General features: G+C 33.8%; 5 protein-coding genes across 11 annotated transcripts; 3 read left to right on the top strand and 2 right to left on the bottom strand.

Annotated features, from left to right (window-relative positions):
• On the top strand, positions 432-3045 carry LOC109332451. The gene is made up of 3 exons (XM_019567432.1): positions 432-1175; positions 1286-1305; positions 2856-3045. The coding sequence occupies exons 1-3, from the start codon at positions 432-434 to the stop codon at positions 3043-3045; spliced, it is 954 nt and encodes a 317-aa protein (XP_019422977.1).
• On the bottom strand, positions 4839-7024 carry LOC109332827 (2-methylene-furan-3-one reductase). The gene is made up of 4 exons (XM_019567896.1): positions 6641-7024; positions 5884-6207; positions 5382-5541; positions 4839-5199 (listed from the first exon to the last, which is right to left on the bottom strand). Exons 1-4 carry the CDS (start codon positions 7007-7009, stop codon positions 4934-4936), a joined length of 1119 nt encoding a protein of 372 aa, XP_019423441.1. The 5' UTR covers positions 7010-7024; the 3' UTR covers positions 4839-4933.
• On the top strand, positions 8250-16078 carry LOC109332928 (RNA-binding protein 25-like). 5 transcript variants are annotated; one of them, XM_019568096.1, is made up of 9 exons: positions 8632-8755; positions 10220-10267; positions 10557-10618; positions 10753-11006; positions 11123-11275; positions 12677-13091; positions 13259-13933; positions 14028-14629; positions 15575-16078. In XM_019568096.1, the coding sequence occupies exons 3-9, from the start codon at positions 10603-10605 to the stop codon at positions 15821-15823; spliced, it is 2364 nt and encodes a 787-aa protein (XP_019423641.1). In that variant the 5' UTR covers positions 8632-8755; positions 10220-10267; positions 10557-10602; the 3' UTR covers positions 15824-16078. The 5 variants fall into 5 exon arrangements, with proteins under 5 accessions (XP_019423638.1, XP_019423641.1, XP_019423642.1 ...); XM_019568097.1 differs by lacking the exon at positions 10557-10618; XM_019568095.1 differs by having other exon boundaries at positions 10220-10618.
• Positions 17058-19068, top strand: LOC109332253 (probable xyloglucan endotransglucosylase/hydrolase protein 33). Of its 2 annotated transcripts, XM_019567173.1 has the most exons (5): positions 17058-17344; positions 17446-17546; positions 18159-18367; positions 18462-18886; positions 19051-19068. In XM_019567173.1, the coding sequence occupies exons 1-4, from the start codon at positions 17062-17064 to the stop codon at positions 18850-18852; spliced, it is 984 nt and encodes a 327-aa protein (XP_019422718.1). In that variant the 5' UTR covers positions 17058-17061; the 3' UTR covers positions 18853-18886; positions 19051-19068. The 2 variants fall into 2 exon arrangements, with proteins under 2 accessions (XP_019422718.1, XP_019422717.1); XM_019567172.1 differs by lacking the exon at positions 19051-19068 and having other exon boundaries at positions 18462-18946.
• Positions 20406-25804, bottom strand: LOC109332944 (aldehyde dehydrogenase family 2 member B7, mitochondrial-like). 2 transcript variants are annotated; one of them, XM_019568119.1, is made up of 11 exons: positions 25696-25804; positions 24929-25069; positions 24683-24825; positions 24430-24583; positions 24116-24345; positions 23865-23954; positions 21664-21837; positions 21440-21577; positions 21058-21195; positions 20910-20971; positions 20406-20832 (listed from the first exon to the last, which is right to left on the bottom strand). In XM_019568119.1, the coding sequence occupies exons 1-11, from the start codon at positions 25763-25765 to the stop codon at positions 20559-20561; spliced, it is 1614 nt and encodes a 537-aa protein (XP_019423664.1). In that variant the 5' UTR covers positions 25766-25804; the 3' UTR covers positions 20406-20558. The 2 variants fall into 2 exon arrangements, with proteins under 2 accessions (XP_019423664.1, XP_019423663.1); XM_019568118.1 differs by lacking the exons at positions 23865-23954; positions 24116-24345; positions 24430-24583; ... (1 more) ...; positions 24929-25069; positions 25696-25804 and adding exons at positions 22143-22232; positions 22394-22623; positions 22708-22861; positions 22961-23167.

Genomic DNA, 26114 nt, shown 5'->3' with positions numbered 1-26114 from the left:
GACACCCAATGAGTTATAGTTTTAATTTTTATTGTCAGCTCTAATTTTTTTATTAGTTTTAATATAAAGCTAAAAATTACAATCAGTAAATCTAATGAGTTGTTTCCTAAACAAATACCTACAAAAAAAGTTAAAAATAAGAAAGTTGTGTATGGAAAGTTGAAAAACTGTAATGAAGGCACCATCAAAAGTGTAAAGATAAAAGGTCAAGATAAGTTATTTAATCAAAAGTGTAAATACCTCGTGCCACTTGTGCTCACTAATAAGTTGTAACATTTAAGCTTGATTTAGGATATATTTCCAATTATCACCTTAAATGTTTCAAATTCCGAAACCAACTAAACACATTTTAAAAACCAACCCCTCTTTAAATATAAAGTTTGGTTATAATTTCTCAATCACTTCAAGCAATTCATTCATCATACTAAACAATGAATAGATCATCGTCTATCAAGAAAACAAGAATGCAAGCTCTTTCTATTATTTTGCTTAACACATTTAATGATTCCAAGGAATTCACTCCCATTTCTATGAAGCCCAATGAAGATTTAAATTCCAACCTTAAATTAGAGCATGAGGAAGAAAATTATGAAGAACACGAGGTTAGATTTTCATGTCCTAACCCCCAAGGAATGCTTATTTTTGCTGATGAGATATTTGATAATGGACAAATCCTACCAATTTTTCGCATTCTCGACCAATCTGCTCTTTGTGTTGACTCACAAAACAAAGAGACCTTGTCTCTCCGGCCACCATTGAAAAAAGTCTTCGTTGAGCATCAAAATAGTTTTTCCTCCAAGTTAGACTGCAAATATGAGGAACCATTCAACAAGTGGTCGGAAGAAATGACAATTTTGAAGGTGGAAACTTCATATGAGAGGTGCAAGAAAAGTAGCTCCACCGGCTTTTCAAAGCATCTGAGGATCCGGAAGGATATGAAGCTCCGTAGCAATAGTGAAGGGGATGATACTTTTATTTTAATGAATCCTTCATCATCGGCACCACCAAAACAATTGAAGTTCAACTATATAAAAGACAAAAATGTCACAAAAAAGAAGACTAAGGAAGAGGAACATAAAATGGGATTCTCAGCTTTCGAGAAGCATTATAGGATGAGAAAAACGAGAAAAGATTGTGATAAACGAAGATCATTCTTACCTTACAAACAAGTAATGGTTTGTTTTTTTGCCAATACAAATATATTTAGTAGAAACCTTCACCCCTTTTAAGATCCCAACTATACACTTCTTGGCTATTATGATTGGATTTCTTTTTCAACATTTAGAAATTTGCTAACTCATTTAGGTATATTGCCAAAACTAATATTTGGTGATTTTTTTGCTCTTGATTAAAGACAAGAGTTTGTAATCCCCATATCGTCTCAAAAAATTTATTACTTAATGATAGAATAAGTCATTCATTTTATATGTTAAGTAAAACTATTAATGTTCTCATTTATGTATCACGTGTATTCGCGAAGAAATCATCTTTGAATTTTTTGGTTGAACAACAAATTTATTACTCACCATAAAGAGAGAAAAAAATACTCTTTGAGATAGCAAATAGTACAAATTGAGTTTTGCTACTATACTTTAACATTTAATCTGGTTAATATACGAACCACTCATAATTTAGCTTTATAGTTATAATAATATCTATGCATGTAAAAATTTATATATACTTAGTATACCATCAATATTCATTTGTATTACTTTTTTAGAGAATTAATGACAAATATTCATAAATGCCGAATAATACAGCGACATTATATAAAATTCATAAACATATTAAGCAATTTTCCACATGTAAAGTTTTTCATCATTAGGGTCAAATATGTGAAAAAGGACGCATATTCAAACTAAATAGAGTCATACATTGGACGTTATGATAGCCACCTATATCATTTTGTCTTATATCTAGAAGTGAATCATATGAATTTGCATACTCAGGATTCATAATTAATTTTGTGTCTAAAACATTGTGATTAATGGAGTGAAGAATGAATTTTTGTTTGTTGAACAAAAAATAACAATCATTGTCAATTAATTTCGTTAGGAGTGTGATATCTATATACTATTGGTGTAATGATTTATGTACAGCCAGTACATCATCTGTCATTTATTTGTATTACTTTTTTTGAAGAGTCAATAATAATTAAATATAAATGATATATGATATAATGATAATGTATAAAACTTATAACTTTTAGTGTAGTGATGGAAAAAAAAACTAAAATCATATTAACTTTATGAACTCTTATAAATTATTTTTTTATTTTTCATTTTTTAGCTCTAAATTTTTTGAAGTTTGAATATAAACCTACATATTCTATATGAGCTAAACTAATGAGTTGTTTTCATTAATAAATAGCTACAAATAAGTTAAAAATGAGAAGGTCGAGTAGGTGAAGTTGAATGTGTTGTGAAAGGGAATGGAAATTGTTTGTCCCATCCAATAAAATTCTGACATCTAAGAAAAAATGAACATCACTTACTACTTAAGTATCAAAGTTTTATTGAATACAACATAGGTGAAGATGAGATTTAGGAACAATGAATCTGAATTTGGTGAAGACACCATTAAAAGGATATAGATAAAAGGTTAAAACAAATTATTTCAACCAAAAACAAAAGGCTTAAAACAATAAGCAACACACAAAAAGGCTTGTAACGCCAAAACGTGATTTACCATCCATTTTCCAACAACCACCTTAACAATTTAAAACTCTCAAACCATCTAAACACATTTTAAAAACTAGCCCCATTATAAATATAAAACATATTTATCATTTTACAATCACTTCATTCACCTCACAATAAACTAGAAACAAATTCTTAATACAAAATAATGAATAGATCATCGTCTATCAAGAAAACAAGAATGCAAGCTCTTTTTGGCTTTTCGAATGAGAGATGTAAGAAAAGCAACACTAATGGCTTTTCGAAGAAGTTGAGGTTCCGATGGCTTTTCGAAGAAGTTGAGGTTCCGATGGCTTTTCTCGAATCCTTCTTCACCGGCACCACCAAAGCAAGTGAGACACAATGATGTGAAAGATAAAAATGTCACAGAAACGAAGACCAAGGAAGAGGAGCACAATATGACATTCTCAGCTTTCGAGATGTATTATGGGATGAGAAGAACAAAGAAGAAGATCAAAAAACGAAGATCGTTTTTACCTTACAAACATATACTGATGGGTTGTTTTTACCAATGCAAATAAATTTATACAAGAACATCTACAGAATATTCTGCTTCACCTTAGAGAATATGTATTGTCTTACTCCAGTACATGAACTTCTTTGGTTCTGGATCCAATACAATCGTGGTCTCCATCATGTCCCCTTCATGTTTCCTTCTCCTTCGACCATCTTGTTTATTCTCGCATAGTGTCTTTGACAAACTTTGTCCAACAAACATCTTCTTCACCCTCTTTTGCCATAATGTGACATATAAGCTCGGAGTCATCTACTAATTGTTGGTGTAGAGAGAGCGATCATTGCACAATACTGGTCACAACCAATCAAATAATGGATATATAATAAATAGAAAAGAAAATGACGAGAGAATTTGATAATGGAGTTAGATCAATTGTACTTACATTTTCGGGAGCTCCCACACCAATTTTTTGGAACAATCGAGCAATCTAATAGTAAAAGAGAATAAGGAGAACATTATCCACAAACACAAATTTTTATTCTCTAATACTAGTTTCTCAACACTCTCGGTGACGTATGCATAATTGGCTAAATATCATTAGTAAATTCCTTGTATTATTATCTCTTCTCCTTATTCTGTTTTATTATTTGATTGTTTGTTTGTTCCCAATACAAAAAAAAGTTTGTAATTCCCCAAATGTTCTAAAAAAGTTTGTTAATGATAGTGTATGTAATTAGGACGGGATCACCTATCCCCATTTCCGTCTCATTTGGTGTCCCCGTTCAATTAAAATTTTAACTTAAATAAAAATATATATTATAATAATATAAATTAATATTTTCACATTATTCTATGTAGTTTTATTGACTATGTACATGTGAATAAGAATATCTTGGGATAGACAATCCTTGTCTACTAATTAACTCTATATCTTAAGGAAAAGTTTTAATGCTCACAGTTTTGTATCTAGAATATTCACCAAGAAATCATGTTGGTATTTTTGTTGAACATAAAAATACTCTTTGAGATGCTATAATAAAATTATGAATAAGATGAATTTGGGCAACGTGAACCATTCATAACCCATAAGTTAGCTTTATATAATAATTCATTGTATTATTTTTCTATCTAATGTTTTTCACCATTACTAAATATAATAATTCATTGTATTATTTTTCTATGATTTGGACAAAGTAAACCTAATGAAAGCCACGCAGATGTTTGTGACTACTACATAAACAATTATTTAATTTAAAAATAATTTTAAATCTGGACCCTTAAATTATTTTTGGTGTCACATGTTAGCAATTGGGCTCAGTAATTAATGAAGAGGATCACTGCTGTGAACACCCATTTTTTGTCCGGCCTAGAAAAAGCCTAAAATGATCGGGCTTAAAACATTTTTCTACATTTTTAACTATAAAATATAGTAGCGATTCTAACAAAGTCGTGCGGTCGAAAATCGGGGTGCGACAACTGTCTTATGGAAACTCGTTCCTACAAGGTTAGAGAAGAGTAAAGATGTCAACCAAACCATCGTCTTTGATACTACTTATTGGACCGACCATGTACCAACATATAAGCATATAGCCAAGAGTAACAACTTGTAACTAGGTAAGAGTGAATTTAAACTAGGACTTAAAACAAAAGTAGATAAGAGGGTAGTATTAATATTAAGATAGGTAATCAGAACTCTGATTTTTGTCTCTGATAGAGTGATTAGCATGAATAGATTCATAGCAAAATTGTGTAACCCCTATTAGTATTATTATATGATTCATGGGATTGGATGTATAACAACCTTTCCTATAGCTCTATTTGTTTCAATATAAGAGAAGGCTTCAACAAGTTGTGGAAATGTGAATGGACCTTTGGGGTCTAATATTGGCTTCACTTTCCCACTTTCTAAATATGGATTTAGTTTCCTTAGAACAGCTCCATCTGAAGTAACTACAAATCTGAAGCCTGGTGGTGTAACAGCACCTGTAAGTGCTACCACAATGCCACCTTCTTTTATTGCCTTCACTGCCTTTTCACATTGCCCTACAAACCCATCAAGGAATCAATCACCACCATCAATATTCGGAACGAGACAAGATTTGAGACAACGGGTCTATGTTCTAATATAAGTCATGCAAACTTCATATTTGGAACATAATGAAAACATGGTGGCATATTTGTAATGATTAATGAACATAGCTGATACAAGGAAATCAGGATTTTACCAATGGCATCATAAACTACATCAAATTTTTCTGGCAAGTCTTCAAAATTCTCCTTTGTGTAGTCAATAGCCAAATCAGCTCCCAAGCTTTTCAATAGCTCCAAATTTCTAGTGCTTGAAGTGGCAGCAACTCTTGAAGCTCCAAAAACTTGCTTAGCTAGCTGTTTGTTACTCAATAGGTATATATACATAAAGTGTAACTTGTTAGTGTGTGAAATTTTCATGCATGCATGTATGTATGGTGTCACTATCTTCGTCAAGTATAGGACTCTTCGATATCGGAGAGGATCTGAATTGGATGATATGATTTCAGATACTCGCCTGTACTTTGAGATGAGCTAGCTGAATTCTTTAGTAAGCATATGAGTGGACTAGACTCATATACTTTGAGATAAGCTAGCTAAATCTAAGTATATGAATTAGATTCTTTAGTAAACTTCAAAACTTTCTATTGATGTGTTTATTTGAAGCATGAAAAAGCTATTTATAGAGAGAGTAAATACCTGAATGACTAGACTCCCAACTCCACCAGAACCATTTAGAACAAGAATAGATTTACCAGGTGAAAATCCAGTCTTCTCCAAACCCTCATAAGCAGTCTCAATTGCAAGAGGAAGAGAAGCAGCTTCAGCAAAATCCAAGTTTTGAGGTTTTGGTGCCAATAATTTCTCCTCAACAGCTGTGTACTCAGCTAGAGACCCAAACTGCTTTGGCCCTTCAAGTGCTTTCTCATTTATATCACCATATACTTCATCTCCTACTTTGAAGTCCTTTACTTTACTACCAACCTTCACCACCACACCAGCGACATCGTAGCCCGGAACAGTCTATGAACAAAACCAAGCAACAATTGATTTCAGTACTTAGTTACTCTTGCATCAACTAAAGGAAGAAAATGGTCTTTAAGCCAAACTTCACACATAGCAAAAGTTAAAGGAAGAAAATGGCCTTTAGTAGCACACTTTCTCCATCATTTTTTATTGTTTGACCAGTATGCGAACGAGAATGTCTAACCACTAGGGAGTTACATTGCCGACATGAGAAGAAAAAGAGCAATAAGTGAGACAATGTCTTGAACCATAACCTTAAGTTAATGGTTCATGAATATTTTCCACTTATAAACTCTTTCGTTTTTGACTTAAATAAACCCAAGAGAGTTATTATTTGATAGAGTTGATGCAGAGATCTATAGAGTAAATAAAGAGTGGAGCAGTGTGAATAATTGAGATAATAGATAAAAGATGAAAGAAAGTGAGTAACCGGAAGTGTAGAATCAGTGGCACTGAACTTGCCCTGCCTTCTCTTGAAATCAACAGGATTAAGAGCAGCAGCAACAACTTTAACAAGAACCTGATCCTCATTAACATGAGGGACAGAAACATTGGACTGAAACTTCAACACATCAACACTTCCATATTCACCATACACCCATGCTTTCATATCAGAAGGTATATTTGTCACAATAACAGACTCAGAAGAAGGTGTAGTAGCCTTTGATTTTACTAAAACTCTATGAGGCCTAGTAGAAAATGAGTGGAATTGTGTGATTGGGTTGATAATGTTATTTGTGGAAGTGAAGGGAAATGTGAGAGAACAAGTAGTGGAGGAAAGTGCAGCAGAGACAGACATGTTTTCCTAAATGTCTATCAACAGTTGATGTTTTCCTACACATATCACATATCTATCTATCTAATGTTACATGTACATATCACAATTATTATCTGCAATGTGTGAAAAATAGTTATTCATATTTTTATTTTCATTCATGTATAAATATTAATTTATTAGAAGAGATGGAGATTACTAAAATGGGTAATAAAGTCAAATTGTTTTTGAGAGGCTCAATAAATTAACGTTTAACTTTTAGTAAATTATGGAATAATTTATACTAATACCCCTAAATTAATCATATTTATATACCTACATTATATTAATTACTTCGGCATGAGAAATAAGTTTGATCTTTTAAACAAAAAATGTATAATAAGTGTAATTAAGTTAAATAAAATATTGTATAGTGTGAAAATAAGTTCAAATAGTATAAAAAGTAACATATGTTTATTATTTTTTCGTTCGTTAGAAAATGCACTGATAATAATTTTATACTATATTAAAACGAACTAAAAATAATGAAGAAATATCGACTCATATACTATTTAGACTGATCTAAAAATATATCATATTTATTTATACACAATAACTATATCATCCTCATTTATTTGGATTACTTTTTTGAAGAATTAATGATAATTAAAAATGAATATTGAATGATGTAATAATAGTATATAAAATTCATATATTATCATTGTATACATTTTAATCCAATTTTAGACATAATTATTGCATATTTATCATTTGCTATTAAATATGTAAGCCATTAGATACTACCAATAATGTAATAACAATAACATAAAAGTAGAATGTAATATTTATATATGATTAATATAAAGATCTATTAGTTAATCATCTTCTATTTATTAATATTATGTTTTTTAAATAATGAATAATAATTAAATATGAATAATGAATATTAATTACAATTTTGTTTCTTTCTGGTGAAAGTATGTGTGTAATATGAATTAAAAGCAAGCAAGAGATCACATTATAATATGAATGATAATAAAATTCGAACTTGTGGGTATATTTCTGAATCTAACCCAAATTTAATAGAGAAACTCAATGTAATTGGATTCGGGGTTTTACCCAAATTCAACTTTCGACTTCGAATTTAGTACAAGTTATCTAAAACTTAATAAATTTGGAGATTATATTATTGTTTTTAATCCCACTTAATTCGAGTTTAGAGTTAAAAACACAAACTCGACCACAGTCCCCGCCACCTACACGTATGCTTGATCCTATAGGGTAACCCAATACAAGAACAAACTCAATTCACCAAATTCTTTCTCTCTCTTTCTCTTACCATGGCGGATTCCGCTTCTTCTCCCGCAACCCTAGAACCTCCCAATTCTCAACCAGATCCTGTTCCACACTCCTCATCTCCATCGCCTTCTCCCGCAAACCCTAATCCCAATCCCAATCCCAATCCCAATCCAGTGTTGCTACCCGCACTCCCTCCTCCTCCGCCGCGTCCTACCATATCATTCACGCCTGCGCCACCGCCATCCTTCAGGCCTCTCCCTCCGCAGGCTCCTCACTTCTCTCCGTTGCCGCTTCCCGGTGGCCCGCCCAATATCACTTATCAGGCTCCTTCGGTTCACCCTCCTGGCGTGACTTCTACATCGTCCATGCCAATGCCGATGCAGCCGATTATGTCGTATCAGGTTCCTCCAGGCCAACCGATGAGACCCTACGCCGTTCCCATGCCAAACGGTTATGCCGCAGCGCCTCCACAAGGGACTATGCCTCCTGCCGGTGGGTTATCTTTTCTCTTATTATTATTGTTGTTGTTGTTGTTAGGGGAAATTGCATTCATTACCCTAGGTTTGTCACATATAAGGTGTTACTTGTGTACTTTATTGGTTGTAGAGGATTCAGTAATGCATAAGGAAGGAACAGATAGAAAGAAAAAGTGTAGTTAGTACTCAAACAAGTGACAAGAGTAAAAAACTTGTTGTCACAACATGCACACCGCCACTAGTTTCAAAAATGACAATGTTATAGGGGTGTGAACAGAAAATAAGGGACGCCAATGTCATTTTTAAGACTAGAGGAGTGTGTGTGTATGTCGATGTGTGATAAAACTTTGGGGTATTGAGTGCAATTTCCCCCTATTATTGTTTTTGTCTGTGTGTGTGCATTTAATGCTTCTTGGTAATCATTGGCATTGATCTGTTATCTTATTACTAGCGTCATGAGTTTCCGTTTCCGTGTGAATGTATGAAGAATGTTGAGTGTGTAACTGTGTATTAGCAAAATGACAAAAAAAAACAGGAATGAAAATAATATTAGGGTGTTTGTTTCAAGGATTGCGAAGTTAATCATGCGAAAGCAAACTTTGGAGTATGACTGGCACAAGTGTTAGGTAGTCAAGTTCACACGTTTCGCGTGATTTCTGGTAACGTTTGGCTCTTAGACAGAACATGATAGTACATGATGTTCTGTTTTTATTTATGAAGTTACCAAACATAGAACAAAAGTTGTCCTGTTCTGACACATCCAAATTCCAATCAAACATTTCCTTACTAAAATACCCGACCAATGATTCCCATCACCACTTCCTTCTCATGGTTTTCCCCACTTCAATTATTTAGTTTTTGATTTCTGTGAAGTGTGGATATAAAAAATTAAATTGTGAACGAAACTCACTGAAAAACATCCTGAAAACAATTAAAAGCTATCCGAACATTCTTTTTAATTTAAATAGGAGTAACATATACAGGCGGTAATGTTTATGAGAGTGTAATTCCAGGGAATGTAATCACATGGCTTGAAACAAATGACCCAATAGTAATGGTAGCCTATTAAAATAATTCAGGGTTTATGTTTTATAGTGGAGAGAAGTTTGTTTCAGATGAAATGTGAAAAATTTAGAAGGTTGTTGCCTTGTTGGTTAGATCAGGGATATCGAGGACCGAATGTTTTCTCCTACAATATCTTCGGCCTTGATTGAATACAGTGAGAAAGGTTGGAAGGCTTCATATTGCTTACAGACCTAATCTCCAACTCTCTTTTTTGTATGCGCATATTTGCCAGGCTTCATGCTCGTCTTTTACTAAAATTGGAAATGTTGCTTATACAGAGTCATAACAACAAAAGGGAAAAAATGTTTGTTCTTTTGATCTAAATAATGTATAGCTGTGTCATGCTCATTTTAGTAGGTTAATTTTTGTGCTAGTTATAAGAGTACTTTCCCTTCAATGGTTTTATGAATTCCAGAAGTCGCCCATGTTTGCAACTGAGTGCACGTTGGCCTTGAGTCCTAAGGTATTGCAATCTTTTCAATTCTCTTTTTTCTCTATCGCGTTTCATTTCCCTTTTTAATGCTGCAAAACTGGGATGCTATTGCTATTTAAAAGAAACGTCGAGTTCAACTAGAATTTTTTTAAGTAAACCAATCATGCATGAGATGAAGAAAGCCTTGTGTTATGTATTTGAATTTGGTTGATGGGGTAGTTTGAGAAGCCTGCTATGTTGCAAGTGGTCAGACAAAGGTAAGCTCTTTTACATAACCATAAATTTCAAACTCGATGGTATTTCTTAATGTTTTCTCCAGGTTGTCATTTCAGCTGGTGATTGTTGGTTCTGCTGCCATCTCTATTATGCTTTTCATGTGTGGTAACAGCATTCCATTGTTTTTGTTGCATTTTGTTCACATGTAACTTCAGTGTTGTATTGATTAGTTTACAATGTATATTCACTTAAGACCAGTTCTAATATATTTGCATAGATATTTTTTTAAATCTTTACAGGATTTCCTCGTTATCTTCCTCCATATGGTATGGTTCGCCCTGTATATCCTCTGCGTGCACCTGGACCAGTTAATGTTCTTCCAGTATCACGCCCACCTGTTGCTGGGGTACCTGCAGTTCGCCCTATTATTCCTCCTGTCATCAGACCTGTGGTTGCTCCTAGTGTCATTCCAGCTCAGAAGCCGCAAATCACAGTTTATGTTGGCAAGATTGCACCAACTGTGGAAAATGATTTTATGCTCAATCTCTTTCAGGTAATTATCCAACTATTCTGGGTCTCTTGCCTGGAGAGAGGGGCTGGGTGGGTTTAGTTCCTGTAGTCCCTTTCCAACTTTTCAAAATATGTGATGACATTTTTGTTTCTTTGCAGTTATGTGGACCGGTCAAGAGCTGGAAACGCCCTCAGGATTTATCAAGTGGAAATCCTAAAGGCTTTGGGTTTTGTGAATTTGAGTCGGATGAAGGGGTTCTTCGTGCCTTGCGCCTTCTTACTAAATTGAATATTGATGGGCAAGAGCTAACGGTATGCCTTCATTTTTGGTTACTTTCACTTTGTATTTGAATTCAAGTTACTACTTATTAGTTATATTTTTCCGTGAGATTGAATGTGTCAACATCATGTTAACATTGGGGTTAATGACTCTGAAAATCAATGTTATTAAATCACTTGACAATTGTCTGTCACTAATAAGAAAAGAATGATTGGTTTTTTAAATCCTTTGGATGTGATGTAAAAGCATTTTGTTAAACCTCTTATTGCGATGCTAAGTATGAAGTTTATCCCTAACACAGGGATCTCAATAATTAGTCTCTCATATTTAGGATATTGCATAGTGAGAAAAATAAAATATCTTTTAGTCATAGCTGGAGTTTCATAGAACAATTAATTGCATAATGTAAGTGTTTTTAGTTGTCATATATACTTTTATCATCAATGCCTACCTTGAAGTGAAATATAGTTTCCACATTTGACTGACTATTTAGTTAGTATAATGGAGGTATAACTATGGGTGTGTGAATGCCTGCATCTAGAAAATGTCTGAATGAGGCACATGGTTCCAATGTAGTTTGTACAATTTAAATCACAAATTGATATGTAGTAGCTCCCCAAAAATGCAAATCATTGGTGGAATTTTTTTATCCATAACCGGTTGTATTGCTGGAACTGCTCTAAATTGCTTCTAGATTGTGATTTGTGCAATCTGGTAGCGAGTCTGGAACAACCAGGTCACACACAAAAGTGGGTTGGGTTGCATACGACCTTGTTTCTGAAAACCCTAAAAACTTGACTTTTCTAGAATTTCTTTTAAAATCTACTTCAGAGTGGGCCAATTTTAGCATTCTAATGTGGCCCAAACCTAATTTCTGACCCGTTGTAAAATGTAAAAACCCTAAGGTACTTCTTACTAATTCAGAATTGTTTTTTTTTCTTTGGCTACTGCTGGATAGCCATTTCTTATGTGATTTTGTGCCCTTTTTCTTCATTCCGAATTGTTTCTTACCCTCAGTTTTTTTTGCCCTTTGGTGCTTTTAGTTGCCGTCACTTTGGTGTTATTTTTCTATTTTGACGTGTCTTATGATTTGAATTGGTGAACTTGTGTTATTTTGGTAAAATATTTATTATATTTATGATATGACTTCTGAACTATGATGAGTCTTATGACTTCAATTTGTGTTATTTCTTGTGTTATTTTGCTGTTACGAGTCTTCATGACTCTTATTTTAGTATCTTTAATTATTGATCATGAGTCTAAAGATTCAAGACACTTTTGGATTCATGATTCGGAAATTAGGCCTCCAATTCACGGTCTGAATCCGATTTGACTACCATGCATAATTCTGTTCAAAATTAAATTGACATTATTATTTACTCTTTTTCTGGTTGTGCATCTAAGCCATCTAACTGTTAATGTTTTGTTAACAGCTCAATGTTAATTCAACTATGAAAGAATATCTGAAGCAGTATGTTGACAAAAAAATTGAGAACTCAAAGAAAAATGAATCTCAGGCAGTAGGAGCTGAAAAAGATGATGGAAATGCGCAACCTCCTGATGGAAATGGGGATGGGAAACCTGATGCAGAGCACTCAAAGAAAGAGGATAATGATTCAGGTAACAAGGAATCCCATGATTTGGCAACCTTTGGTGTTGTTACTGCTGATGATAGGGAAGCTGATAAAGAGGCTTTAGAAAAGATTACAAATATGATAGAGGAGAGGTTGAAAACTAGACCTTTGCCTATAGCTCCTGCACAGGCAGCTGGTGACGACTCTGCAATAACTTCAGAACAACCAGCTAAAACTAGTGATGGAGACGCTGGTGTGGATATGGGGAGTAATGGTAAGATTTATTGTTGGCAAAAGACACTTCCAGTACTATATCTACTTATAGACACAATAGGGCTATATTTAATTGTTGGAATACATATTGACCTTTGGAAGTTCTTTTATTTATTATTATTTTTCCATTTTAGTGTACTAAAAAGCTTTAATTTTCAAATTCTGCAGAAGCAACTGAAGATAAAATTGAGAAAGATACAAACAATGACAGCAAACCAACTAGTGATCACGATAAGGTCGAGACCCCTGATAGAAGGCATGACAGGAGAAGCAGGGAGAGAGATCGAGATAGGGATCTAAAACGAGAGAAGGAAAGAGAACTTGACAGATATGAAAGAGAAGCAGAAAGGGAGCGTATTAGAAAAGAGAGGGAACAAAGAAGGAGGATTGATGAGGCTGAGCGTAGATATGAAGCATGTTTGAAGGATTGGGAATATAGAGAAAGAGAGATAGAAAAAGAACGCCAGTATGAAAAGGAGAAGGAGAAAGAAAGGGAACGCAAAAGGAGAAAGGAGATACTTTATGATGAAGAAGATGAGGATGATGCTTCAAGGAAGAGGTGGCGTAGAAGTGCATTAGAGGAGAGGAGAAAGAAGAGGCAGCGGGAAAAGCAAGATGACCACGCTGACAGACAAAAAGAAGAGGAAGAAATTGCTGAAGCCAAGAAGAGGGCTGAAGACGATCAACAGCAGAAACAGCAGAGAGATGCATTGAAATTATTATCTGACCATGTGGTAAATGGTGGTGAAAAAGTTATGGCCACCCAAGATTTTGCTAATGAAACCAAAATTATTGCCCCCATACAAGACACTGTAGCTGATTATAGTCAAGAAGGTCATATAGGTAATCTTCATATAGCTTACTCTGAATTTTCCCTTTTCCTTTTTTTTCTCACTCTTTCATTTTACTAAAGACTGGGGATACCTTTACATGACAGGTGATGCTAATTCACTTAACGGCATTAAGGATGAATCAGCCATGGAATCTGTTGCTGAAACTGATGTACGGTCAAGTGGGAATGCTCCTTCGAAGAAGTTGGGATTTGGTCTAGTTGGGTCTGGAAAAAGAACATCTGTTCCTTCTGTTTTCCATGAGGAAGAAGATGACGATGCACACAAGGATAAAAGATTGAGGCCTTTAGTTCCAATTGATTACTCAACTGAGGAGCTCCAGGCAGTTCAACCTACTGCTTCTGGGCCAACACCGCCAAATTTAGCTGCAGCTGCAGAATTTGCGAAACGTATATCCAGTGCTAGTCTCAAGGAAGAGAAGCTGGATGGAGAACGAGATAGAAGTAGGCGTTCAAATGAGAAGTCTACTCACCGGGACAGAGACAAGATTGGTGAAGATGGCACTCACAAAAGAGATGAAAGCAGGGAGAAAATTCCTGACCGTGACAGAGATCGAGATCATCGGTTGGATAAACTCAAGGCTTCAGGTAACAAGAGACTCCTGGATGCAAAGCAGTTAATTGATATGATACCAAAGACCAAGGATGAGTTGTTCTCCTATGAGATAAATTGGTCCGTGTATGACAAGGTACGTAATCTTTATCTATCTGATTTTGATAGTGTAATTATTTTCTACAGGCAAAGGAAGACCAAGAAAAACTATAGGTGAAATGATTTAGAAAGATTTAGAGATCAATGCTTTGTAAATGTACATGATTTATGATAGAGTATTATGACATTGTTTGCTCTATGTAGCCAAGTCCACCTACTGGGACTAAGGCTTAGTTGTTGTTTATATTCTGAAGAGATTTGCCTATCTCTTTTCCCTTTGAGTTGAGCATAATGTGCTAGTTGGGAGATGGGTATACCTTTATCAGATTCCTGTGAGAATATATTCTTGGTATTCTTTTATATTTGAATGTGATGTGCACTGTTTTTGTAGAGCCCACAGAACATGAAATTGTTGGAAAACTAACTTTTAAATGATGTGGAAAACAACACCGTTAAATTAAATTCCTTGACACTCAATTTCATTTTTATTTGGATTACATAATTAAGAAATGGATTGAAATGAGAGATGAACATAATCTGGGCTTTCGCTGCCTGGTAAGTTGTTTAGTAATCTTTTTTGGTAGAAATTCTTAGACAGACATGGGCTTCCACATCATATCTTCGGCTATCAAATCACTATTTAAAAAGTAATTTTCTAAGATATGTATATATTTCTAACATGGCTTCCATAACCGTACAAATGTCAAGGAATGTTTAGAGAACTCAGAGTTACTCCTATATGGGAGCTTAATTGATCTATTTAAATATTGTTTGAAAGTTTTCCACTTCAGTAACAGCCTTTTCCTCTCAATCACTGCATCTCTCGTACGATTTATTTGAGTTGAAGAGCTCTTGCATGTTAAATGTTATTTAAATAGCCTCTTTGAAGGTTTTGGTGATTTTAATATGTGTTGCTTGAGAAATAGATGATTTGATTCAAGTTGTTCTGAACTGTTGATTTTATATCCTCTCTTTTTTTCAGAATCAATTGCATGAAAGAATGAGACCATGGATTTCAAAGAAAATAGAGGAGTTTTTAGGAGAAGAAGAGAATACATTGATAGATTATATTGTTTCTAGCACACAAGAACATGTGAAAGCATCCGAGATGCTAGAGCGTCTTCAGATGATTTTAGATGAAGAAGCCGAGATGTTCGTTCTGAAGATGTGGAGGATGCTTATATTTGAAATAAAGAAGGTAGAAACAGGGCTTGCTATGAGGTCCAAATAATGGTTTTTGTTAGCTGGAAGTGTGAATTCAGAGCAAAATCATAAAGTCATATATGCTTCAATTAAAAAAAATTCAATTTGTATTGCTTCAAGACTCATGAATTAGGTGTTTGCCATAAACCCAGTTTTCCTTGTCCTAGAGAATCCGACAGCACTTTCTGTCATGCTGTTAATAGTTGGAAATTTGATTTTGGTGCTTATACTACTCATCTACTTTGTTGAAGTATTACAATTAGATGCAAACTTGATCTTCATATTCATGTGGGATCCACTGAAATGATATGGATTCTTATTGAGGAAACTTCCTTTAAAAAATAGATTTTCAGTGATTTTAAGCTGAAATTAAAATATTCTGTTTTTTATGTTACTTGAAAGTTGAAACCGTCTTTGGAATGATTATGTGACTATTTTCCCTATACTTTTATTATATCTGCAGGGTATTTTTATATAATTCCCACTTATACACTGAAATAAGGATCAGGGTCGATTGAGATAACTTCAATATATAATCTTGTAACTTAATAATTTCTTTAAAACATAGACCTTATTAATATAATTTCTAAAATTAAAAAATGGATGAGGCTCAACTTGAGCTTCATTTTCTACCCAACATGCATATATGTCCATGCTGCTATCACTTTCTCTTCTTTTCTTTACCTATTTAAGATTCAGTCAGCAATTATGTGCCATAACCCATAAATCTAACTGTCACCACTACCACTACCCCATTTGCATACAACCTTTTTTGCTAGTTGCTAAAGAAAATTACAAAAGCAACATGCACCTAATGTCCCCTCTCATGTTTTTCAGACGTATCAGATTCCTCTGCATGCCAGCTAAGTCACTCCTGTCATATTTGGTCACTTTCACTCATTAAACCATTAACTAATTCTCCATTCTATTTCATACCCTCAACTTTATGCCTACCCCACAATACAATCCCTGCCAAACCTAAACAAATCACTCACACATGACTCCTTTCATTATTGCCATATGATGTTTAAATTTTTTATAATGAAACAAAACCAATAATAATGACTTTTAATTTTTATTATTCTGAAACAGTATATAGGACATGATCTGATACTTCATATCTTTGTTTAGTGCAATTAAGATCGAAAATACCCACCGAAAAGGGGACACTAAGAAATTAAAGAATAGGCATTTAGCCACTAGCCAGATAGAAAACAACTAAGCAAAGATTATGAACCTCATTAAACCACACCAATATATATATATATGTATACCCTACTCCTACTTTCTCTCCTCATAATCTCTATACTAAACATGGCACTTTGGCAACAAAAGCTACTATTCTCACCTCTCTTAATAATCCTTTGCTTATTAGCAACTCTAGTTTCTCCACATAGCAGGCCTTTTACAACTCCAACTGTCACACGTTTGACAGATTCTTTCCCTCATGTCAAAGTTGATAGCACTTTTTCTAAGGCTTTTGGAGACTCAAATATACAGTTTCTCAATAATGGGTCTATGGCCACTATAGCTCTTGACAAAAACTCAGGTTAATAATATCAACCTCTTTCTATTAAACAAGTTAGAATCTTTCAATTCTTTCTTCTTCATTTTCCATATTAATATGTGTTACTATATATTATTGAACAGGTTCTGGCTTGGTCTCCAAAAGCAGATACTACTATGGATTCTTCAGTGCTGCAATCAAATTGCCTGCTGGTTTATCATCTGGTGTTGTAGTTGCCTTTTATGTAAGCTACTTCCTTCTTTGCTTATTAATCTTTCAAAATCAATGATGAGAAAAAATATGTTGCATCATCCACCATACATGTTTAATATTCACTCTCGAAAAAAAGTAATACAAATGAATGATAAATAATATACTGACTGTGTATAAATCTTTACACTTACGGTGCATAGATCTTACACTCAGCTAGCACACAAACACTTTCTTTATTGACAAGATATTCTAATATCTGATTTAAACATCAACTTGTTCCTCCTCCAAGGATATATGTGACACCAACTTGATCTGCATGAAAAATGCACCAATGAGAATCCATGGCTTTAGAATTATAGGGACTAATTTGATGGTACTATGAATCTTTAATAGACTAAGTGATTATTATTTAATCTTTGAAAGACTTATTTGATGAAATTTTAATTTGGAAAGCTAAATTGGTTAGAATTGTATCATTGAAGTACCAAGTTCATTTTTAACTCTTTAATATTTAGTAATATGACTATTCTATTAAATATAACTTTTGAATATAATAAGATACCTTAAAATAGAAAAATATATGTGTGAACTATCTTCTAATGTTATGATACTCATGAAGAAACTAACTAGAGGAAAATATCAGTTATCAAATGCAGATAAATTCCCTCATAACCATGATGAGATAGATATTGAACTTCTTGGTCATGATAAGAGAAATGATTGGGTTTTCCAAACAAATATCTATGCCAATGGAAGTGTCAACACAGGAAGGGAAGAGAAATTCTACTTCTGGTTTGATCCAACACAACAATACCATTATTATAGCATCTTATGGAACAGTTATCACACACTGTAAGTTAAATTTTCCTAGCTACTACAAACTTATAATAACTATACATTATATCAAATTCTGAAACAAACAAAAAATGTAATTTTGATGATGTAGGTTCATGGTGGACAATATTCCAGTGAGGGAATTCAAACATAGCAGTACATTTTATCCATCAAAAGCAATGTCATTGTATTGTACAATATGGGATGGTTCAGAATGGGCAACACATGGTGGAAAATACCCTGTTAACTATAAATATGCACCATTTAATGTTTCATTTTCTGAAATGGAATTAAGTGGTTGCATTTCTGATCCAACAACTACACTTTCATCATGTTCTAAGGTTACTCCTTCTTCAGGGGTAGACCCTCTTAATGGATCAGATTTTACTAAACTATCACAACAACAAATAACAGCTATGGATTGGGCTAGAAGGAAACTCATGTTTTATTCATACTGCAATGATAAGGCTAGATTCAAAGTTTTGCCACCTGAATGCAATTAAGGACTAACCAATATAAATTTGATTGAGAAAAATTAATAGAAAAGAATTCCTTAAAAAATATATATTATTTGTCATGAAGGAATAGCCCTTTTTTATATGTTTATAGTTATTCATCAATATTTCTTCCTTCATGATAAATATTTTTTTAGGAATTCTTTTTTCATAGTTTTTCTAGCATATCATAGTTATTTTTTTTGAATTATTTTTCCTTCACAATGCGGAATATTAATATTGTTGTAAGTTCTGTACTCAAAAAATATTGTTGTAAGTTCAATACTTTGGCTCATGAATTACTTGAGAGAGTGAGAAAGACAGTAGTCATATTTAATATATACTCAAATTCCAGGACATCCATGTGCTGATTAGCATTTGTAAATTGTTAGCATTCAACATTAAAAATAAAAAAACATCCAATAGTAATTGATAGCAGTGATACACATTATATGAAATTAAAGAAAGGTATAAGTTATAATAATATGTATATAATATAATCATTAATTAAGAGAAAAAATGTATACACCAACGATGTAAAAGTTGAGCCCCTAAATATTGATCGGGTCTAATTTTTGAACCTGAACCGATCATAGACCCAATAAGAAACGATACTATTTTAATCTGATTGGACTATACCAAAATGGATGAAAAAAGTGATGGTCCAAGCAGGCCATTCTCAATGGGCCATAGTGGACTGGTAATGCAGTAAGCCTGTTGTCCCTCCACTGTTGAGAGCCGGAGGTGATCGCTGCTCTGTGAAACCAGCCTCACGCGGTGCCCTCCAGTCCAGGAACCATGAGTCTTATGCTTTAGCATAGAACCCATGACTCAACTCTCAACTTGGAGTGGGCAAGCCAACAATGTTGCATCAACCAATCCAACCCATCAAAGTTATGGATCTGTTCCATCACCTTAATGCCCCCACTTGGGTTACAAGTTGATGTTACCCAACTCGGCAAACTCACATGTCTGTCAGAGCCTATATAAATACTAATTTGTCTCATATATTGGCCAACGTGGGACTTGGAAATATAAATATTGGAATATCAAGCTACTCTTATAGGCCAATACTGTATTTTGCACTTTTAGTTTTGATAAGTCTTCCTGCATTGGAATGAAAACCATGCAAGGAGCAATGTGGCCTATTCAGGTTCAACTCATTGCCTTGTTATCTACAACATTACACAGATTCTCATGACCATTATTTTAATTTATTATGGTGATTGTTCCTATGCTGTTTTTCTTATAGGATATATTTTGTTTTAAATGTATCTGATATTAGTCCCCATCCTGAGGAAAGCCATGTTCACATAGTGATATGCTAATTTGAAATGACCAAATTTATGACATAGTAAAATTGAAACAGTTCAGCCTCAGCTATCAGATTGTTATGATCTGTGTTTGGATAATGGTGATCAAGTAGCTGTTTATCAACAAGAAAGTTGATGCATGTTTGGCCTTTGGATCAATAGTGTTGTTATGTATAAAATGCATGAAGAAAAAAAGATGAGAATAAAGATATAGAGCATTGTCAAAACTAGTATATTATTTATCATTTATTCAAGCACCAAATGAATATAAAAATGAAACCAACAAATGTCACTATTACAAATGAGAAATAAAAAGGAACTTATCAGCATTATCATTGGAATCCTAATTACTGATCTATATTCCACCAAGAGGACCAGAACAAAAAAAAACTATTGATCCTCTCATAGCCATGCTGGATTCTTCAAAGGAGTAACAACAGCCTTGACTTGATAGTAGTTCTTAAGACTGTACTCTCCCTTTTCTCTTCCTTGGCCACTCATTTTGTATCCACCAAAAGGAATTGCAGCATCAAATATATCAAAGCAGTTTACCCATACCGATCCAGCTTTCAATGCTCTTGTTAATGTATTGGCAGTGTCTATGTCCTTTGTGAACACTCCAGCTGCAAGACCGTATGCTGTGTTGTTTGCTCTATGAATTACCTCATCAAGGTCCCTATTATCAACACAAAGTTTAGTGCATAAAACTAAGCAAATAGAGATGATAAGGAAATATCACAATGCTGCTCTTACTTGTATTTTAATATGGATTGCACTGGGCCAAAAATCTCGTCCTTTGCAATCGCCATGTTGTCCTGATATATTATTACAAAGATAACTAGAAACATTAGAATTTGTAGTTTCAGCCTTAATTACATGAGAGTGGAACTAGAAGATATACCTGAACATTTGAGAATACTGTAGGCTGAACATAATAACCCTTGTTGCCGAACCTATCTCCTCCGGCTTCAAGGGTAGCTCCATTTTCAACACCAGATTTGATATAACCCAGTATTTTATCAAATTGCTTTGAATCAATCTGATTGTTCGGATCAAACACGAAATTGTTAGGATATAGTCTAGTCATCTTAAAAGAGCCGGAACATTAAGAAACAGAGAATCAAAGTAGTAGCAAGCATTCTTTCTATGCATTTTAATACTGTGAAGCATCGAGTATCTGAGAATCACAAGTGCGGTAACAAGTTTCCGGCCATCAACAATGAGCATTGAATCAGTGAAGTGAAAACACAATGCCATGCCAAAATTGTCGATATATCAATTACCTGAGGGCCTTGCTCAATTCCACTCTTGAATGGATCGCCAACAACCCGACTCAAAGCACGAGCCTTTGCTTTCGCAACAAACTCATCATATATACTTTCATGTACAAATGTTCGAGACCCAGCACAGCAACATTGTCCCTGAATGTCAAGAACATCAATCATTTTTTTTCTGAATTCCTTGAAAGATAACCATTTTACAACAAAAATTCGACACTTGTATATACCTGATTAAAGAATAAGGCCAAGTGTGCTAGCTCAACAGCCTGATCTACATCAGCGTCTTTACATACAATAAAGGGTGATTTTCCACCAAGCTCCAAAGTTACAGTCTTAAGATTGCTTTTTGCCGCCAATTGAAGAACGGCTTTTCCAGTTTCAGTTGAACCAGTAAAAGCAAGCTGCAAGAGATTGCCCAAAGTTAAGGCTGACATTATTATCGGATTACCAATAATCACTTAGTGTGAGAATAAACATCAAATTAGAAATTAAAAATTTGTCTTTAGACTACTAGGAGAGTGAAACTTTAATTGTCATGAATATAAATTCCGGAGACTGCTGGGGTCATGATCTGAATTTGAGTAGTTATTTTATCTAAGCATGTAGTTTGACTATACATGAACCATACTTGGTGCATGAAACTCATTCATGCCACTGCCAAAATCATTAGAATAATTCAATAAAAAGGATTTACATATTTTAGTACCTTATCCACATGCATGTGACTAGCAAGAGCAGCACCAACAGTTGGGCCAAAGCCTGATACGATATTTAAAACACCAGCAGGGAGTCCAGCCTGCCACACAGATCATAAATTTCTGAAATTAAGATTCAAATAAATCTCCAAACAAAGAGAAGCGTAAAATTGCACTGATTAGACATATAGCCGTAATTAAGCATGTTTGTATGCGCAAAATTCCACCAAACTTACGAAAAGTAATTACGTATATCACCCACCTCAAGAAATAGATTTGCTACATATAAAGCAGATAATGGTGTCTGCTCAGCTGTTTTAAGAACAATAGTGTTGCCACATGCCAATGCTGGTCCAACCTTCCAAGCAAACATGAGAAGAGGAAAGTTCCATGGAATAATCTGACCAACAACGCCAATTGGTTCATGCAATGTTTGCACATGAAGTGCTCCATCAGCTGGAATTGTGTGACCTTGAAGCTTATCTGCCCACCCTGAGAATATCGAAATAAAAACGTTACTACTTTTTTCACAAAACAAATAGGAGAAAAAACAAAGCTCCACACTAAATCACATACCAGCATAGTATCGAATTTGGCGAACCAACATGGGTACTTCAACCTTAGCAGATTGTTCATATGGTTTCCCATTATCCCAAGTCTCAAGTGCTGCAATCTCATCATTATGCTTTTCAATTAAATCAGCAGCACGCAACATTATCTTTTGTCTTTCCTATAAAACCATAGTAACATACAAAGATAGTGAATTAACAGAATAACCAATAGACAAAAGAACAAGGCTTTCTTAATGGCATCAAAATAGATTATATACATATGCTGTCATCCTAGGCCATGGTCCTTCATCAAATGCTTTTCTAGCAGCTGCAACTGCTCTATCAACATCTTCACCGTTACCTTCAGAAACTTGAGCAATAACTTCTCCTGTTCTTGGATCCAATGTTGGAAATGTCTTACCTAATGACATAGGAATACCAACAACAGTAAGATACCACAAAAACTTCATTTTTTTGAACTAAAAATGTAAACTTTATGTGGAAATGGTGAAGGGAAAACTCACCAGAAGCAGCGTCAATGAATTTTCCATTGATTAAGAGTTGGGTGTGTTGTACTTCAACTGAAGGTTTAATTGGTTCTTCAATGGTAGCAGCAGCAGAAGTGCTGTATTTACTCACCCTTCTACCCAGTTTACCATTTCCACCTGAATTTCATTTTTTTATTTTATTTTTTACATTCAAATAATGGAAAAATCAAAACTTTAATCACAACATTAAAATCATGATGATGAAGTTAATTGAATTCAATTGTGTTGGTAAGTACACTAAATATATATCTAACATCAAATAACATATATTTTATTTTCATGATAGCAAAAATTCTCCTTATTCTTTTGGTTCTATAATATCTACATTTTTTCTATAAAACAAAAATCGAAAAATAAGAATGACACACTACAAAACATACTAAGAATGTGTTTTATTTCATTAAGAAGTGATTGATATAATGTACTCTGCTCTCCCAAAGTACAGGGACAAGTTTAATGAATCTGGTAAAGTAGTTGGGAGGGGCCAAACAGAGAAAGATTAATTTTTTCTCACTGCAAATTGGAAAAGTTTTAAACTTTTCATATATCCCAACTTCCTCATCTTTCGGAAAAGAAATAATATATATATATATATAAGAATAATTCAATAAAAAGGATTTACATATTTTAGTACCTTATCCACATGCATGTGACTAGCAAGAGCAGCACCAACAGTTGGGCCAAAGCCTGATACGATATTTAAAACACCAGCAGGGAGTCCAGCCTGCCACACAGATCATAAATTTCTGAAATTAAGATTCAAATAAATCTCCAAACAAAGAGAAGCGTAAAATTGCACTGATTAGACATATAGCCGTAATTAAGCATGTTTGTATGCGCAAAATTCCACCAAACTTACGAAAAGTAATTACGTATATCACCCACCTCAAGAAATAGATTTGCTACATATAAAGCAGATAATGGTGTCTGCTCAGCTGTTTTAAGAACAATAGTGTTGCCACATGCCAATGCTGGTCCAACCTTCCAAGCAAACATGAGAAGAGGAAAGTTCCATGGAATAATCTGACCAACAACGCCAATTGGTTCATGCAATGTTTGCACATGAAGTGCTCCATCAGCTGGAATTGTGTGACCTTGAAGCTTATCTGCCCACCCTGAGAATATCGAAATAAAAACGTTACTACTTTTTTCACAAAACAAATAGGAGAAAAAACAAAGCTCCACACTAAATCACATACCAGCATAGTATCGAATTTGGCGAACCAACATGGGTACTTCAACCTTAGCAGATTGTTCATATGGTTTCCCATTATCCCAAGTCTCAAGTGCTGCAATCTCATCATTATGCTTTTCAATTAAATCAGCAGCACGCAACATTATCTTTTGTCTTTCCTATAAAACCATAGTAACATACAAAGATAGTGAATTAACAGAATAACCAATAGACAAAAGAACAAGGCTTTCTTAATGGCATCAAAATAGATTATATACATATGCTGTCATCCTAGGCCATGGTCCTTCATCAAATGCTTTTCTAGCAGCTGCAACTGCTCTATCAACATCTTCACCGTTACCTTCAGAAACTTGAGCAATAACTTCTCCTGTTCTTGGATCCAATGTTGGAAATGTCTTACCTAATGACATAGGAATACCAACAACAGTAAGATACCACAAAAACTTCATTTTTTTGAACTAAAAATGTAAACTTTATGTGGAAATGGTGAAGGGAAAACTCACCAGAAGCAGCGTCAATGAATTTTCCATTGATTAAGAGTTGGGTGTGTTGTACTTCAACTGAAGGTTTAATTGGTTCTTCAATGGTAGCAGCAGCAGAAGTGCTGTATTTACTCACCCTTCTACCCAGTTTACCATTTCCACCTGAATTTCATTTTTTTATTTTATTTTTTACATTCAAATAATGGAAAAATCAAAACTTTAATCACAACATTAAAATCATGATGATGAAGTTAATTGAATTCAATTGTGTTGGTAAGTACACTAAATATATATCTAACATCAAATAACATATATTTTATTTTCATGATAGCAAAAATTCTCCTTATTCTTTTGGTTCTATAATATCTACATTTTTTCTATAAAACAAAAATCGAAAAATAAGAATGACACACTACAAAACATACTAAGAATGTGTTTTATTTCATTAAGAAGTGATTGATATAATGTACTCTGCTCTCCCAAAGTACAGGGACAAGTTTAATGAATCTGGTAAAGTAGTTGGGAGGGGCCAAACAGAGAAAGATTAATTTTTTCTCACTGCAAATTGGAAAAGTTTTAAACTTTTCATATATCCCAACTTCCTCATCTTTCGGAAAAGAAATAATATATATATATATATATACCTATCCTGTTTTGGATAAGAAATAAATAAATATTTATCTATTTATTCAATATTTTCTTTGTGATAAAAATGAGAGTGAAACCAATTAAAAGAAAAACAGTAAATGAATTAAGAAAATGGATGAAATGGTAAAGGAAGTAACTACCTAGAGAAAAGAAAGAAGAAGAAGAAGAAGAACGAGATAGAAGTCTTGAAATTCTGAGTGAAGAAGCCATAGGATTAGTGATATGATGAAGATATTTTGTATTAAGTTTTCACTAATCCAACTTTTTCAATTTCATTTCTACTTTCTCATATAAATACAACTCATTAACAACCCAATTTGCCGACCACAGGAATCATCCTCTCAACTTCGTGAGTGGATTAGAATTATGATACGTGGTAACAAATTTATAGACCTAATGCCTTGTGTTTGAGTTAAGACATGATGTTAAGTTATCGTATATAATTTTTTAACATAACTCATATTAAAGCTCTCATTTTTATTAGATTATATCTCTCTAATACAATATAATTTTTAACTTTACTTTAAAATAAAAACATTTGGATACTATCAAAATATTA

This window comes from Lupinus angustifolius, chromosome LG18, assembly GCF_001865875.1.
Source record: "Lupinus angustifolius cultivar Tanjil chromosome LG18, LupAngTanjil_v1.0, whole genome shotgun sequence".
NCBI lineage: Eukaryota > Viridiplantae > Streptophyta > Magnoliopsida > Fabales > Fabaceae > Lupinus > Lupinus angustifolius.
This window is presented reverse-complemented; position numbering and strand designations above follow the sequence as displayed.